The sequence below is a fragment of the Amblyomma mixtum genome, chromosome 5 (genome assembly GCF_055824585.1).
Source record: "Amblyomma mixtum isolate Tamu chromosome 5, ASM5582458v1, whole genome shotgun sequence".
In the NCBI taxonomy this organism is placed as follows: Eukaryota; Metazoa; Arthropoda; class Arachnida; order Ixodida; family Ixodidae; genus Amblyomma; species Amblyomma mixtum.
Window position 1 is genome coordinate 141,539,217 of NC_143016.1, and position 17,139 is coordinate 141,556,355.

Sequence of the window (17,139 nt, forward strand, 5' to 3'; positions counted from 1 at the left end):
GCTTCCAGAATTGCCTTTACTTTGGCGTCAGTAGGGTAAATGCCCTCTGCCGTCCCTTTGTCACCTCATCGACATTGAACGTGATGTTGTACGCACGCAATCGCTGCAAGACACGTTCGAGTGTCTTTTGGCAGTCGTCCATGTCTGAGCCTGCCACAATTCCGTAATCAATGTAGCATCCAACTCTTGCAATGCCCTTCAACACTTCACCCATCAAGGCTTGGAAAATGGCTGGAGCGCTAGCCACCCCGTACGGAAGGCGTTGAAATTCGAGAAGCACCAAACTATAGTAGGATACAACTTTAAAAAACAGCAGTTGCTAACACTGGGCCTAGCATCATACTCCGCAATCTTTCCGTAAGGAGGCATTTAGGCAGCACTTATCACACGCTGCGTCGGCCTTCCCTTCGCCAGCGTTCCCGCTGCGTCTGTCTTCCCTGCGTCAGCGTTCCTGCTGGACTCAGTTGACGCTTTCGCTCGCTATCGTGCTCCTTGAACAGGTACAGCTCAGCCGACAGTCAAGCGTTCGAAGAACGTGCTGGGTGCACTGGCTGGTCTTCTTACCGAAAAAGGTTTCTTCCGCAGTGCCGAGGCGGCCCCACGCGTGGCCGAAGTGCCTCGTCGCCAGATGATATGACTGACGCCAGACGTGGACGACAAACGAAGAACGCTTATTGAAAAATGCGCTGCAATAAATAAGCTTGAGCGTCGTGATAACGCCGCACGGAATCATGGTCCGCAAGACTACAATGACGTCACAGCCAGCGTCGTGCTATCACAGGTTCACTATTGATTTCCGTCTAAAGGGGAGACCAGCTGTGCACTCGATTGCCTCGTATCCATCTTCGTTTCTGAATCTGATTGCTAAAACTGCAAATGAGCAAAAGAGGAAACCACTCTTCCTCAATGGTACCACTTCACGAAGCACTGGTGATTAGGCGCACAATGTACCAGCTGCCTTTAATTTCCCCCTTGGTATCACAGCTTGGCCGTCCGGAAAGTTTTGCACAGAAAGGACCTGAGAAGAGCCCTTTGAGTACTGCAGGCAGCAGCGAACAGTGCAGTTCTTCATGCGTCACTACCGAAAACCTGAGCTTTGTCGCTTCACAGAGGTTACTATTGCAACTTGGCCGCCTCGTAGAGATGGTGGCTGGCAGAGACCTCTTGCAGCGGCTCCGAAAGAGATCTGAGCCTGGAGTCTACTTGGTGCTTAATACTTTAATTTTCCTAGGCCTTGTTGGCCGAATAAAAGGCAAGCGGTTGAAACCACCCTGGTCATTTGCGAGACTCGACAGTGCGGTCTCTATTCCTAACATGCTCGCTACCAAAGCAACAAAGCAAATCGGCCCAATACGGCAAATGGATGGTTGCACTCAGGTTTTGAGTAGGGCTGGCCTTTGCCAATACGTTTCCAGTATTGGGCCCATTAGCGGTGCTGCTTGCGTAAAGGCAGTTCTTCTTTGGCGGGAACGCTTTCGCTAGTACTCGAACATTTAGAAAGAGTATGCCCGCCATATTAAAGTTTTCGCTGGTGGTTCTGCAGATAAGGCCAGAGGAGTTAGCGCAGTTGATTTTTCACATTCATTCTTTGAATACTTCGTGACCTTTAGGCTTTAGTGAGGTCATGCCCTCCACAATGACCAAACAGTTAAAATTGATGCGGCTGTACACAAAGTAGGATCTTGTGCGGCCTAACCTCTTGTGATCCTGGCGGATTCAAAATCTGCTCTTCGAAGGTTAATGCGCGGGTTCCCTACAGATCTTTTGCTTCTTAACTCCCTACGCATGATGCATAATCTGAACAACACAGTCTTTTCCATGCGATTTCAACGGGTGTTCTCACATGTTGGTGTCATAAGCAATGGGATGGCGGACATTCTCGCTCATAAATCGCTGTTAGGTAATGCATGAAGAAAAGTGTCTCAAACGCGAAGAGATTCTTCAGAGAAACAGTGCTCGGCGTTTTCAGTACTGTGTGGAGCTCACCCATCAAGCCGTGTGTGACCAATGTACTAAAAAGATCCCAAGCCACACTACTACATGGCATTCACACGGGCTTTGCTCTTATCCCTGCGTGCATGCATGAGACAGGTCTGGAATCGTCTCCGCTGTGTACTACATGTTGCGGCTGCGGTGATATAGAACATAATCTTATGTGCTCTCCAGTTTACAACGCGGAAAGGTGTGTGCTGTTCGCTTCCCTCAAGAATACAGGAGACCGTCAAAGTTCCCTTTAGGACATTGTTTACGTGCGCGAAAATAGTCGTGTAAAAAGGAGGCTTCCAGGACTCGGATTTAGACTGCAGACTATTGACTGTTACCGGTGATTGTGTTTAGAGCTATGTAGATCAATCAGGTGTCAGCTATGTGCCCCATTTGTCGACCTTATTTAGTATTTAAGGGTAGCTACGGTGAGCAATTGGTGGCAGAATCCGCAAGGCTAACCCCACCAGTAGCTTGCAACAACCTCAAACTACCTGGAAAATATGAGGGACGTGTTAAGGTGGTTGTAAAGAGTAGGAATGATTGGATAACTTGTAATAAAATCGGCCAGCCATAACGTGCTCTTCACTGCTAGAAATGTGAGAAGTTCACCGGCTTTCTTTGCCGTGTATATTAAGCAGGATGCACTTGTGTGGCTCTCCAGTACAGTAATGAAGAAAAAAGGAGGTCGCAGACGAATGTTGCACACAGATGTATTTGGTCACTTCAGTGATGAAAGCGCTTTTTGTACCATGGCCAAGCCTGCAGGAAGCGCTCATCACCGCAGTGAGACCTCTTACCAAATCATACCCTCTAAGGGGAAGTGATTTGCTTCAGGATGTTACGTGTGTGCCAGGCCAGCGTTTCGACCCAGAAATCCCTGAGGACTTGTGGCACCAACTTGGTCACCACAATGGATACTCCCATATCGACCGCTTCACTGACTCCTTCCAGTAAAAAATGCGCGCCCTCCAGCAAGGTGAGCCACACGTCCAGAGCAACAAGGTCACCGGTTGCGCTGTTTACTTCAAACAGCATGTTCAAAGTCACGTAGGGGGAGGCGGTGGTCACTTTTCCTGATTTTCCGCTGCAGTGCCTAGAAGGAAATGAAAGCAAAGGTGAACAGTGGGTTATATTAATCTTTGTCTAGTCGTAAACACGTAAGAGCAAGACAAAACTGTTCTGACGCACTGATTTCCTTCAGACAGGCATGGTTACGAGGCAGAACATCGCTTAAACGTCTAAAAATTAATCGTAACCACACAGCAGTCGCTGTCATGATCTACTTCATTGAAACATAAGTACGTTTACCACAACTCTGTGGCAACCATACCGCCGGAAACTTTCTAATCTCATCCGTTTCTTGACTTTCTGTGTACACCTGCTACGATTGTTTTCTCTTGGAATCGATTCGGTTACCATAAAGCCCACTTGTTATCTTATTTTACCACTACATGCCGCCCTGCCTTTTCTCAGCTCTTCTATACAGGGTGTTTCACCTAAGACTTTCTGCAATTTTTAAAAATAAGCTATTTGAATTAGATGCGCGCTTTTCCTGGCATAGCATTGTCAGTGGTGTAGTACATCATAATGCAGCTAAGACGTGCTAACTAGCAGGCTTGTTAACCAATATTTAATAGTTAACTTTTAAACTATTACCGTTGGACTCCTTAATTATTGAGGGGCATGTAGCCCACCGTAAGTAATGCCCATATCCGTTTTTAGAATTTCGAGAACGTGATTATCCTCGGTGCTGTGGCCCAACAAATTTTGGCTTTTTTGACGAGTTAGGTTCACTGGAGAGGTTGCTTTGCCTGCAAGCTTCTCAAACCGCATGTATTTTGGCGCGATGTAGGCGAAATTTGTTGGGCCACAGCGCCGAGGAGAATCGCGTTCTCGAAATTCTAAAAACCGATATGGACATTACTTACGGTGGGCTACATGCCTCTGAATAATTAAGCAGCCCAACGGTAATATTTTAAAAGTTAACTATTAAATATTGGTTAACAAGCCTGCTAGTTAGCACGTCTTAGCTGCATTATGATGTACTACACCACTGACAATGCTATGCCAGAAAAAGCGCGCATCTAATTCAAATAGCTTATTTTTAAAAATTGCAGAAAATCTTAGGTGAAACACCCTGTATATCCAGCCGGATATCAGTTTGAGTGTATCGCCCGATCCTTTCAAATGTGTTTCTGTACCTTCGCGCTAAAGCTATAATTTTTGTGCATACATCACTCCGCATTCCTAAACTTAATTTCTAGGCTTTTGTTACGCTCCAAGTTTCCACCCTGTAAGTAGTGGTACTGGAAAACACAACCGTTTTAACTTAATTCTTGAGGGACACTCGTGAGCTGCTATTCGTGACCTGAATGTGCTAGTAATATGCACTCCCTCGCATCCTTATGTGAACGGTGGTTACGCTCTGCTTGTACGGCCCGGCGGTTACTACGTAGCTTAAGTGGAAGTAATCGCGGACAACTCCCAGTGGTTCACCGCCTACTGTTAATTCTAGTACTCTTCCTAGGCTATTCGAGATTACTTCAGATTTTTATATCTACTTTAGGCTCTCCGTTCTGCTTCCTAGACGGGCTTTCCAATCATGCTTTTAAATTTATCCGCGGGTTACTCAGTAAGGCAATGCTAAAAACAAATCAGTGGTTACTAAGGTATTCTCCATTTCCGTTCATCTGCACCTCTTCCCAATCCAATTCCCTGAATACCTCCAGTAAGCAAGCGGTTTAGAGTACTTCACCGCGTGTGCTAGGCGAAGTAGTCTGTAGTCTAGTATGTTGACGCGGTGAAGTACGGTGGTGACACCTTTTATGATTCGCATTTTAGCACCTTTATAATGCAAGACTATTGCAGTTGTGCAGCAATTAAACAGATATTTCAATAGCTTTACATGAGCTTCTCTATATCCTGGTTCCGGAATGCCTGCATGACTGGCGGGGTTTCGACTCAGTCAATTCGCATTCCGCACCCTCCAAAGGCTCCACGTACATACTAATTTGTCATACTGCGCGTATTTTTCTGTCACCTGAATTACAGTGCGAATGTAGTCAATCGCGGAGCCATTAAAGGCCTTTTAACAGCCTGACCGTACGTCACCTTGCTATATATTGTTTTTATGTGTGCGGTTAAAGAGCTGCCAGCATGTCACTCGGTGGCAGCACCCTGACGCTGCGTCGCAAAAGAGCTACCGGGAGCAATGAAGCCTGCTGTCAGTAGGCTCCCTCATTTCTGGAAGATGCGTGTTGCTAAAGACAGTAGTTTCTTTCGTGGAGAGAACACAGTACTGGTCTAGAGGGTTGCTAAAAATATTCCACGTAGACATGCCGTCGGACGGAGCGGCTCGTGTACGCCATAGTGACAATGAAATCGGAATTGGAGTCAGTGGAAAAACTTCTCAGCACTACAGTCATTTTCCCCATGCGGCCAGGTATGGAAAGTATATGCATGCCACAGGCCAGTGTTGTCAGAAAAGTATAATAACCCTTTAGACATAAATTGCATACAGTTGGAACCTTCCAACCCATATAGGCTGTCGTGTACCACATGCATTAGCGCAGAACACGTTGCTTGAACAGCGTTAAAAAATTCTGGTTACCTTTTTTTTTTAGGTGTCAGTTCACAAAATTGTCGGTCTGTACTGTTCCACTTACTCCAGGTTTTAAATTACCTCCTAAAATAACGACCCTGCGATGGGACATATGTACGGCAACACGAAGGGGCTTGTAGTGAAAACACTTCCTAGCGGCTTCCGTACGCATTTGAATCCGGAGTCGAGGTTAAAAGGAATTCGGTACTCTAAACAGCTTCCAGTGCCTGCATTATGAATAGTGTGCCGGCGGCCCCTGTTTGTGAGAGAGGAGGCTATCCCTCTCCTTCTTAATGAAAAAGATACTGCGGCGTGTAGTGCGGCGCAGTTGAGCCATAAAACGGTTCGAACTTACAACTGCACTCCGCCAAAATGAGATTTTATCGATATCAGCGACAGGATTAGGCTAGGCAACAGTTGCAGTTCCGAGAATACCAAACTGCAGGTCTTTGATCGCAAAACAAAAAATAAATTTAAGAGCAAGGTAGCTAAACTGATTGTAGGGTGACTGATGTGTACAAGAATGTCTTCCTCTACTAAAGTACGGGCCCACATAGCTGAAACCACGCAATATCCAGAGTCTAAGCGTTCTCTCTTCATTCACTTGGCCTATCTCATAGACGTATGCCTCAGCGGCATGCATTTCGCATTAACTATCTGATAAGGCAGATACATATTTTAAACGCACTGATGACATTTTCTTGCTTGCATCAGTCGGTCACGCTTTACTGCCGCACATCATTGTCATAAAGGTCAGTTTTCGTGATCACTTTTAGCTTCCTTGATTTATTAGTTTATTTATTGCCGACCTGTTAAAAACTACCCGCTGTATTATTCGTGTTTCGCAAATAAACGCACGCCGTAGAATGCTTCTCTCATCAAAAATGGTGCATTGTTAGAGCTGAAATTTAGCACAGAAATGGCATTTGGTAGGCGGAATTGTTTCATGCTACGTTTGTTGGGGTTACTTGCCTTCATCGGTCAAAACAAATTCTCCATATTCGCAGCGTCTTCGCCGAAGGCGAAAAAAATCCCGCCGTTCTGAGTAACGTTGGTTATGATAGCAATCGCACCGATGGCACCATCTGGTTTGTTGGCCGTAAAAGTTCGGCAAGGGAGGGGGCTTGCGTTGTTTTTCAAAGGTTTGAAGACGCTTTTTCAACTGCTTTATTGGTGATGCAAAATAAACGTAGTTTGGCCAAAATTCCACTAAATTTCAATTCTTCGGTGAAGGAACCCCCCCCCCCCATTTGTTGAATCTCCATGGTTGCCAAATTAGATGGCGCCACTCGTGCGATCGCTGACAGAACAGCTTGATTTCCTTCGTCGCCGCCGCAGACGATGCGAGTATGCGACGTTTTTGATCGATACAGGAAAGTAACCGAAGCAAATGTAGCTTGAAACAATTCTACCGGAAAAATGCCCTTTCTGTGCTAAATTTGATCTCCAACAATCAACCCGTTTAGCTGAGAGAAACGATATACTGCGCGCGTTTTATTTCTGTAACACGCGCGATAGAGAGGAGCCGCCGAGGTGACTCAGTAGTGTGGGTGCTCTGCTGCAAGCACGAAAGACGTGAGTTCGATCCCGGCCGCGGTGGTTGCATTTCAATGAAGGGGAGCGCTAGAAACCCGTGTGCTATGCTATGTCAGTACACGTCAAAAAACCTCAGGACGTCGGATTATCCGGAGTCTTCAACTACGGCGTCCCCGTAGCCTCAGTCGCTTTGGGACGTTAATCCCTACAAACCACAAACCACAACCTTTCTATAGATAGGAGCCTCCGATGTTGTGACATTGTCTAGGCTATTTTTGTCGCTGATATGTAAAACTCCTAGCGGTTTTAGTAGTAAACTCGAATGCCACATCAGCATTAGCGCGACTTCGTGAGGCATCGCATTAGCGTCTTTAGCATTAGTTCAGCATTAAGCAATGGAGAGGTAAGCACCCTAGCACCGTCTGTGCTCGCTGTCAGGGGTGGTGGCGTGCCCCTCTGATCAGAGAGCAATGGAAGCGGCACGTAACCACTCCGGCACTCAGCGTGGCGGCCTGAATAGCGTTACAGCGGTAAGCATTAAAGACCAAGGTTAGCGGCCAATGCGCGTGCGTCACTGTCGTAGTTGGATGCCGGCCGCTGGCATGGGACCACCCCGTTCGCAAAGCCCATGCCTCGGGATAAATGCATGGTAATCAGTTAGGACGAGCGGTTGCAACAAGTCGGGTCCCTGTGAACTGAAACGCATAGAGAAAACATCCTAAAACTGACTACACTCGGAAACACCCGAAGGAGCGCACGGCCCTTTGCGCCCATCGAAGCGTTTGAGTCAGAAACGACGCACCGAAGCCACTCATCTGGGACGCCAGAATTAACAAGCTCGCGCTGCTTCAGACGGGGATCTACATTACCGCGAACGTGGAATCTCCGTTTTAAGTTTTTTGATAACCCTGAATGAACACAACGAACTGCAGCGCGCAAGGTGCAGTGCGTAGCCACAGAGATTATTTCATTATGGTCTATGAGGAAACACAAAGAACACTTATGGCTTGACGTTTCGTATATGGTGAAGAATGGTTGAAGGGGTGCTTGGCACATGCGCTCACCTCCACGGTACGCTGAAGTGCGCAAACCCGTGCGTACTAATCTCAAGCATCGCCTTGCCCCTCCTGCAGAACAGTCTTGGGGCTCCCTGCAACTCCATCTTGGACAGGCCGACCAGGGTGGTGTTGCCTACTCTCAGACCGAGCATCACATCTATCGGCTTCGCGTCCGCTAAGTTGTAGGATTCGGGCAATCGCTTGAGAACGTCATCCACCACCGGCTCCAGGTCGACGTCAGGAAAGATGCAAGTGCCTAGACACATAAATAAGGATGCGCAAAATTTATAAGTACCAAAAGGAAACTCAGCATTAGAGAAGGGATGGTGTAAAGTGGGCAACTAGGATTTTAGCACAACAAAACACAGTTTGTGCTCGTTAAATGTCTATTCTATTGGCGGCTCTAATTTGTTTGGCTTTCTAACGGTCTATTCTATTGGCTGTTCAGGCTGTGAGGGAGGCTGTCGACTCACGCTATGAGGGACGCTGTCATGAAGGCGTCCCCATAGCGTTAGCAGCTTTGGGACGTTAAACTCCATGAACCATAAACCACTTGCTGCGCTCTGCTTTTCCACTTTTCATTCTCGGCTGTGCGCCTGGTTCGGTCGGTTAGGATGAAAGACTGCGATAGCAAAAAAAAAAAAAAGCCCGAGGAGGAAGCGAATGAAGAGGGTACAGCGGAAGCATGAAAAGGAAAGTGCTAGAGGAGGCTATGGCGCAAAGTACACAGCGAGCGTGTCCCCGTAGTGCAAGTTGCTCAGAGATGGCTTGCTGGCGGCGCGTTGCATGAGTGGAGACCAGTCCGCGCCGGCTGCTGTAAATCGCTCCTAGGCCTCACTCATGCGCTTCCACCAGTGATTTTCCGTTTAGCGAGGCAGTCGCGGCCCACTCCACCGCACTCTCGGTGATTGCTGAGAAATAGTCCGCACGGGACGCATTATCAGCGCCAGCCACGCCACACACAACCTCCTCTTCTTGTCATCTTGCTTTTATATGCCGCAAAACTACATTATCTGAAAAGCTGCGCTCGAGTATCCGATTAGAGAGTATCGTAATCGTCGGTGAATTTTTCTTTTTTCGCGTTTATAATAGGCCAGTAATTACATCTGGAAATTAATTGCATTTTACAAACCGCTTTCTCTGAGCCCGTGAAGATGTACACATACGTAGGCTACAAACTTTCAGAAAACATCTAGCCCATAAGCGAAAACAGCGTATAAAACTATATTATGTTCAGTTAAATGCTGCTTCCAAGACGTGAAGACACACGGGCATATAAAAAGCGCACAATTAATTCTCATGAATGATTTGCACGAAAGCGTGGTTACGCTCCGACGATTCATATGCACTGCTCTCCATTGGCGCTTTAGGTCCTGTCCTCATTATCAGCACGCCCGTCTTGAGCAGCCGCTAATCTGAAGGCAGCTGAACCGGCAGCCTGAGCAATGAAACAGATCGCATGCGTCTACTCTGCCCATTTCTGACGTCAGTTTTCGGCAGTGAGGAGTAAACTCCGGCAACCAACTACTGGCTGAAACAGCAAAAAGAAATTTGGAAATAAAAATCTTGCGCAAACTGTCTCCTTGTGTCAGCCTTTACGGCATTATCAAGAGCATACCAGACAAGCCAAGCATGACAGATATCTGAAATTTCTAGAGCGCAAAAGCCAGCTTAACTCACTCCGAGATCCTGTCTCGAGCGTCGTCTCAATGACCTGTAAAAACAGTTAATAAATGTACTCTTTCCTGCCTGCGCTCGTTTGACCAGGCTGCCGGGCAAATGATACGGACATTTAGAATGTTTTGCAGCACTTGCGCGCTGCACCTGAGTGCATGAAAAAGCACAATTGTTGTTTTGGCCCATTGTTACGTGTTAAAGAGAACCAGAGTATTAGAACTCTATACCACTAAAACTGCTCCGTAGGAACTGTGTAATAAAAAGTTGTCCATGCATGTTTTAACCGAAAAAGCGAGACGCGCAAGTCAGATTTGTTAGATTCATAACCTAAAACCTTGAGGTAAAGTTGTAATGACATTGCATTTAAAATTGAGCATTCTTCGATAACCGTACTTTATTGCTCCAAGATCCTCCTCATTCACGCGTCATGGGCAGCAAATTTAAGCACAAGCTAACACAAACAGTAGTGCACTTAGGACAGACTGCACGAAAGAACACTGCCCCCCCCCCCCCCCCACGCCCATGAAAGAACTCATAAAAACCTTAAAGAAGTCACTATGATGATACTCTCAATGTGAGCTCAGGCCAACAATGGATTTCTGGGTTTGTTCTTCTGTGCGGTATTTTGTCCCAAAACTGTAGTGCTGGAAACAACCACAAAGATGCTAGTGGGTCTCACACATGGCAAATAATTCATTACCATGAAACGCGCTACGCTGCAGGACACCGCATATGAAAGAAAAAAGGGACGTCGCAGCTGCTATGTATCGATCCATTAGAAGGGCAACTATGTTCAATTTCTACAGTGGTACTGCCGATGAAAATGCTTAAACGCAGACCTTAGAAGACATGATTGATGGTTCACAATAATTACAAAATTCTTCTTTAGCATAAGTGAGGTGGAGCACTTGGAGCAGACCTCAAGGATGACGACGACAATGATACAGCTTCACGGAAGGTTTAGCAAGCGAGGAGATTTAACAGTGAAAACGCAAAATTATTCAAGAATGCTGCCGCTTTGCGCAGAATTGAATAAATTACCATTTAAAAAAGCTAACGTTTATCCTTCAACTTCAGTACGCCGCTATAACATCTCGTTTCTTAGCATCTAATTTCTGTGTGCCTTCTTAGTTAACAAAGAACCACCTTCAGTGGAAAAGAAACATAGAGCAAAATATTTGAGATAAGAATATTGTGGGAAATCTACTCACCGAATCGGCCACTTTCCTGGGCGGACACAATTGCTGCGCAGAGCAGGACTGCGCCAATAGTCTTCATATTTGCAATGATGCGACAGCAGCACTTGCTGAAAGTAAGAAAAAATTACAAATGAAAAAGCGACTTTTCGTGTTATTAATGAAAAAAAAAAGTTTGGTTTTGTTTTCTTTGTGAGGGTTTAACGTCCCAAACTGACTCAGGCTATAAGGGACACCGTAGTGAAAGGCGCCAGAAATTTCTACCACCTCGGGTTCTTGAACGCGCACTGACATCGCACTGTACACGGGCTCTAGAACATCGCCTCCATCGAAATTCAACATGGGCGCTCCCGATTTTTGATAAAGCAGACTCACCCTTTCGAGAGGAAGCAGCCGCTTAAAATTTATTCCACTGCACTACTTCTTTCTGTCTTCACTTCTAGTTTACCACGGTATGGGCGTGGGATAAAGTTCCAAGTAAAGAACGTTAATTAGATGTTAGCGTAAGAAATTTGGCTAATGATGTATATAAGTAGAATGTTCTCATAGCAATTATATTCTCGCTTAAAGCTCCGAGCATTATTATTCACGAGGATGCAAAAAACTCAAGGAATACTTCTATAATAAAGCTTATGAAAAATTTCATTCTATAACTGGTTTGTTTCTATACCTTACTTAATTCCGCGTCTTTTCAGGTGCGCAAATAAGCCGCCACTCTGTTGGCCTTAGTGTTTATTCCTTGATCCGCTTGGATACGGTTGTTTAAGTGACAAGAAGCTGGGCTCTAGGAAAAAAGTCAAGAAATGTCGTACTTAATGGCACAGCCAGCTTCATCCTATGATGCTAGTCAATATCATTGTTTGTGGTATACCATAGTTTGATTTATTTAACGTATGCTTTAAGCATGCTGGAATGCCAATAGGTTGACGGATCTCATGAGCAGTGCCAGCGATGCTCCCTTTGCGACGGATTTTCGTATCAGAGTGGTGGAATTCACAATATCTGGAGTAGGTATAAACGAAGAAAGTGCCTTGTTTTTAAAACAGCTCGAACTGCTCTGGCTGCGAGCGACCTATTTTAGGACAATTGAACACAGACTTAACCGATTTCACCCAAATAACGAACCAGTATAATGACTGTTAGCCCCTTGAAGAAAGCTAGCACGACGACACAGTAGGAGTTAAGGCCTTGTCGAAGAATATTTTTTTCTAGTAATTCTATTAAAGCTGCAAAATATGCGCGCACTACCTATTATCACACGAAATAAGTCTAGGAGCAGCTGTGAGCACGCACTGAGGGTTTAATTCGTACCTCTATCGATGCGTTTTCAGGGTGATGGCTCTCCAGGAGATGTGGCTTGCTCTCGCTCAGATGACAGTGGTGCTTAGTTAGCTCGCTCAGGGTTATTTGTAGGAGGGAGGCAGTGTGGCTGCGCTGATACCAAAGGGAGCCCGTGTAGGGGTCGTTGCTTGCGTCCGGCCGGACTGCCGATTGCGAGCATAGTGGAAGCTGCACGGCGCCTCCAATTAGTTCCCTTCCGAAATGAAAGAGATTGCAATAATAGGAGGGTTTATAACGACTGCTGCGGCTTTAAATGCAGCCTCATTTCCGTCTCAGCCCACAGTGTCTTATCTGACGCTTCCTGGCCATGTTTCGACCTTGTTATGTGTTGTGTCAAAACAAACTCTATTCGCGGCTGCGGTCGAGAGATTTGATAAAATTTTAACCGGTCATTGACGCTCTTTGCTGGACGCCTGTACCTAACCATTCAAAGGGCGGCATGTTTGGCTAGTATTCTTATGGGCTCACGGACCCACCCAACAGATATCACTCAAGGATGCAGGAGCCAAGAGAAAACCCGACCAGTGGTGGCGATTCTTTTAGATCTCTGTCGCGCTCGCTCCGCGCTTTGTCTCCTTCGAGCGCAGCGCTCCCGTGGACGGCGTACGACGTAATCTGTAACAGTATGAGGTATTGTATAATAGCGGTCTCATATAAAATACGGCCATAAAGGTACAATTTTTATTGAAATTTTTACTAACTAAAACACGTTAATAAACCACACCCACACTCAGACATGAACTCAATACCGGTAAAAAAGATGGAAATATCGAGGCGTTTATTTTATCAAGGCAACAACGAAATAATAATGGCTTGCTGTTGATATAGATTCTGTTCCTGAGGTCTCTGCTCTCCTTGCTCTCTTTTTCTTGTCATGTTTGGCGCCTGAACGCAGCGCTAACCACGGTTCATGCTTGCTGAACATAAATTCCTTGCGTCACAACTGATGTAAAGAAATAGTCTGATTTTTAATAAGTCAGTGCACTGATAATACAATCCTTGTCTGGATTTTACAAACTGAGTTGCGCATTTATTTCTGTGCAGACTACCGCCTCCTTAACAAGATCACGCGCAAGGACGTATATCCCCTGCTACGCATCGATGATGCTCTAGACTGCTTGCAAGGTGCCGAAATATTTTCTTTAGATTTTCGCTCCGGGTACTCGCAGGTACCCATGGAAGAGGCCGATCGCCCCAAAACAGCCTTTGTAACCCCTGACGGCCTATATGAATTTACTGTGATGCCTTTCGTCCTTTGTAATGCTCCTGCAACCTTTGAGCGGATGATGGATACCATTCTGCGTGGGCTAAAGTGGAAGACCTGCCTCTGTTACCTCGACAACATCGTCGTGTTTTCGCCTGACTTTGACGCTGACCTTTACCGCCAGAAGCATGTTTTGACCTGCCTCTCTGACGCCGGCCTTCAGCTCAACTTAAAAACAAGTGTCATTTTTCCGCCCGCTAACTTACCATTTTAGGCCATGTTGTTTCTAAGGGCGCTGTCCGTCCGGACCCGGCTAAACTTCGTGCTGTGGCTGCGTTTCTTCGACCTACTTCTGTCAAAGGTCTGCACAGCTTCCTGGGTCTGTGCTCCTACTTCCGTAGGTTTATACGCAACATTGCCTCAATTGCTGCACCTTTGACACAACTTCTGTCCGGCAGTTCCGATCTTTCTCAGTGGTCCCAAGTTTGTGACGACGCTTTCGATTCTTAGCGCCGTATCCTCACCGCACCGCCGATACTGCGACATTTCGACCCAAACGCACCTACCGAGGTCCATACTGACGCCAGTGGGCTAGGCATCGGCGCCGTACTCGCAGAACGCAAATCTGGCTTCATCGAATACGTCGTTGCCTAGGCCAGCGGCACGATAACAAAGGCTGAATCTAACCACTCATTCACTGAAAAAGAGTGTCTGGCGATAGTTGGTGCCCTTACCAAGTTCCGTCCTTACCTCTACGGCCGCCCGTTTGAAGCCGTGACCGACCACCATGCGCTATGCTGGCTTTCCTCTCTGAAAGATCCATCCGGTCGCCTCGCGAGGTGGGCCCTTCGGCTCCAGGAGTACGATATCCGCGTCGTGTATCGTACTGGCCGCAAACATCAAGACGTCGATGCTCTATCCCGCTGCCCACTTCCAGCCAATATTTCCAGCCTTTCCACCTTCGACGCCTCCTGACCGATGCTTCACATCAGCGTCATGCCTTCGGGGCAGAGTGCCGACCCATGGATCTCTTCTCTTATTGACTTCCTCAGCAACCGTACGGCTGCTTCGGCTTCGCGCGCTCTTCGCCACCATGCTTCCCATTTCTCAATACGTGATAACCTCTTTTATCACCGCAACTACACCTCAGACGGCCGCAAGTGGTTGATAGTTATTCCCCGTCACCTTCGCTCGGAAGTCTGCGCCCATTTTCATGCGGACCCGGAGTGTGGTCATGTCGGAGTTTTCAAGACCTACGATCGCATCCGAGTACGATATTATTGGCGTGGCATGTACACATTCATCCGCAAATACATGCGGTCATGCCTTACCTGTCAAGGTCGCAAGCCACCTCCTCATCGTTCTGCTGGAGAATTGCAGCCGCTACCTTGCCCGCCATGCCCATTTGACCCCGTCGGCATTGATTTATACGATCCCCTCTCGTACACTTCGGCCGGCAACCGTTAGGCTATCGTCGCGGTTGACCATTTGACAAGGTATGCCGAAACCGCAGCCCTTCCCGCCACAGCCTCAGAGGTGGCCTCGTTTATTTTAAACCGATTCATCCTTCGTCACGGCGCCCCTCGCGAACTGCTGAGCGACAGAGACCGCGTCTTTCTGTCAGATGTTGTGAAAGCACTGCTCACCAAGTGCAATATTATTCATCGAGCCACCTCCGCATATCATCCACAAACCAACGGTCTCACCGAGCGCTTTAATCGTACCCTCGTTGACATGTTGTCTATGTATGTCTCTTCAGATCAGTCAAACTGGGATCCTGTCCTTCCGTATGTAACCTACGCGTACAATACCGCAACGCAGTCCACTACCGGATTTTCTCCTTTCTTTCTCCTTTACGGCCGTCACCCTTCTGCTACCATCGACACCATTCTCCCATACCAACCCGATGCTTCCGAGTATACACCTCTTTCTGAAGCCGCCCGGCACGCCGAAGACTGTCGCCGCATCGCCCGTGCATTCACGACTGACACCCAGTGCAGAGAGAAATCCCGCCACGACCTCAGTCAAACAACTCCTCACTTCGCCAACGGCTCCCTTGTGTGGCTCTGGATTCCGACGAATACTCCGGGCTTCTCATCAAAATTTCTTACAAAGTACGATGGCCCATACCGCGTAGTGGAGCGCACATCCGCCATTAATTACAGTGCAGGACCCCTCAACCCATCTTCTGATCGCCGCCGTCGTAGACGCGAGACTGTTCACGTCCAGCGCCTCAAACCATTCTACAACCCAGCCGTCTTGCCTGCGCCCTGCGTCGCCAGGTTGGCTCCTTTTCTCCCCGGGGGCAATTGTAAAGACGAAGACGAACATTCTGTGCAGCGGTGGCAGTGCCATCGCTGCGCCTGCTTTGTGCTCGCTCTGGCTGACCGCACACTGTTGCCGCCCTGCTCCTTTAATAAGGTACCAGTGCCTTTAATAAACCCCCGTCTTACAATTTATTTGCAAATTTATTTGCACAAGAGCTGTCGATCTAGTTCGTTTGGCTTGGACATGGCTTATACAGGGTGTTATAGAGTGGAAACTCTTATTGTTTTGCTTGCACCATATAGCCGTGTATTCCATTGTGCAATCTACAGGATCAGCCGAAAAACGTTAATTATAAAATGAATTAATTTAATTTATTCAGCTTAATGACATTTAATTTAATTCAGTTGATTTAATTTCTTTTGCAACCTGCCATGGTAGCAGGTGCCAACGTGGAGAGAGAGAAATCCCCCTCCCCTCCGCATTTAACAAGAAGGAGTCAGAAGGAAGTGCGAGTGGGAAAGAGAGAGGGTGGAAGACGGCGGTGGCCAGATCAGATTTCGTTGACTTGTATTAGCACGGCTATGCTTTCCTTTGCAGCTGTCGATGCTCCTTGCTAAAAGGTGAAGGAGAGCTTTAAGCAGATTTTGCAGAACAATGATGTAAACCGGTTAGCCTAGCCGTAGAAAATTTTTCGTTTGGGTGTAACAATTTTTGTGTAACAAGCCTGCGTACATTAACACAGTTTTCATTTTCAAGCTAGCTTGAGGGCATTTGAAGCCACTTGAGACATTGGTGCTTGTATACTGAGGTGGTTAGTAAACAAAAGTGTAATAATTAACATTTTAATCATTGTTGTTCGTCAACATGTTATAATACTGAATTTAAAGGACAGGTTGAGCATGCAACGCCTGCACGGTCAACTGGGAGGGTAAATTAAGCATTATGGGTTCTACTTTCGAAATTATTTTACCTTCGGAACCAACTTTAAATCGAAACTGAGTTGGTATTCCCTTGATGTCGCCATTTCAAACTTATCTACCTCGGTCAACGCTCACTGGCTCGAGCCCACCGTTTCTGGTGCTCGAGCGAATCCGCGCGGACAGAAGTAAACTTCTATAAACCGCCGACACTCAAACGAGCCGTATGCCGAGTTTCCGTCGTTCTCAACCACTTCCGATTGGTCGAAACCTCGGAAGCGGATTTCAGTTGGGCCGCAATTGTGAGGAACTGCAGGATTTTAAGCGAAGCGCAAAGCTGCACTTTTGCTCCTGG

General features: G+C 46.9%; 1 protein-coding gene across 1 annotated transcript; it reads right to left on the bottom strand.

Moving 5' to 3' along the window:
• Window positions 1-2,680: 2,680 nt before the first annotated feature.
• On the bottom strand, window positions 2,681-12,538 carry LOC149343922 (uncharacterized). The gene is made up of 4 exons (XM_089542527.1): window positions 12,366-12,538; window positions 11,070-11,164; window positions 8,188-8,437; window positions 2,681-3,079 (listed from the first exon to the last, which is right to left on the bottom strand). Exons 2-4 carry the CDS (start codon window positions 11,134-11,136, stop codon window positions 2,797-2,799), a joined length of 600 nt encoding a protein of 199 aa, XP_089398653.1. The 5' UTR covers window positions 11,137-11,164; window positions 12,366-12,538; the 3' UTR covers window positions 2,681-2,796.
• Window positions 12,539-17,139: the final 4,601 nt, after the last annotated feature.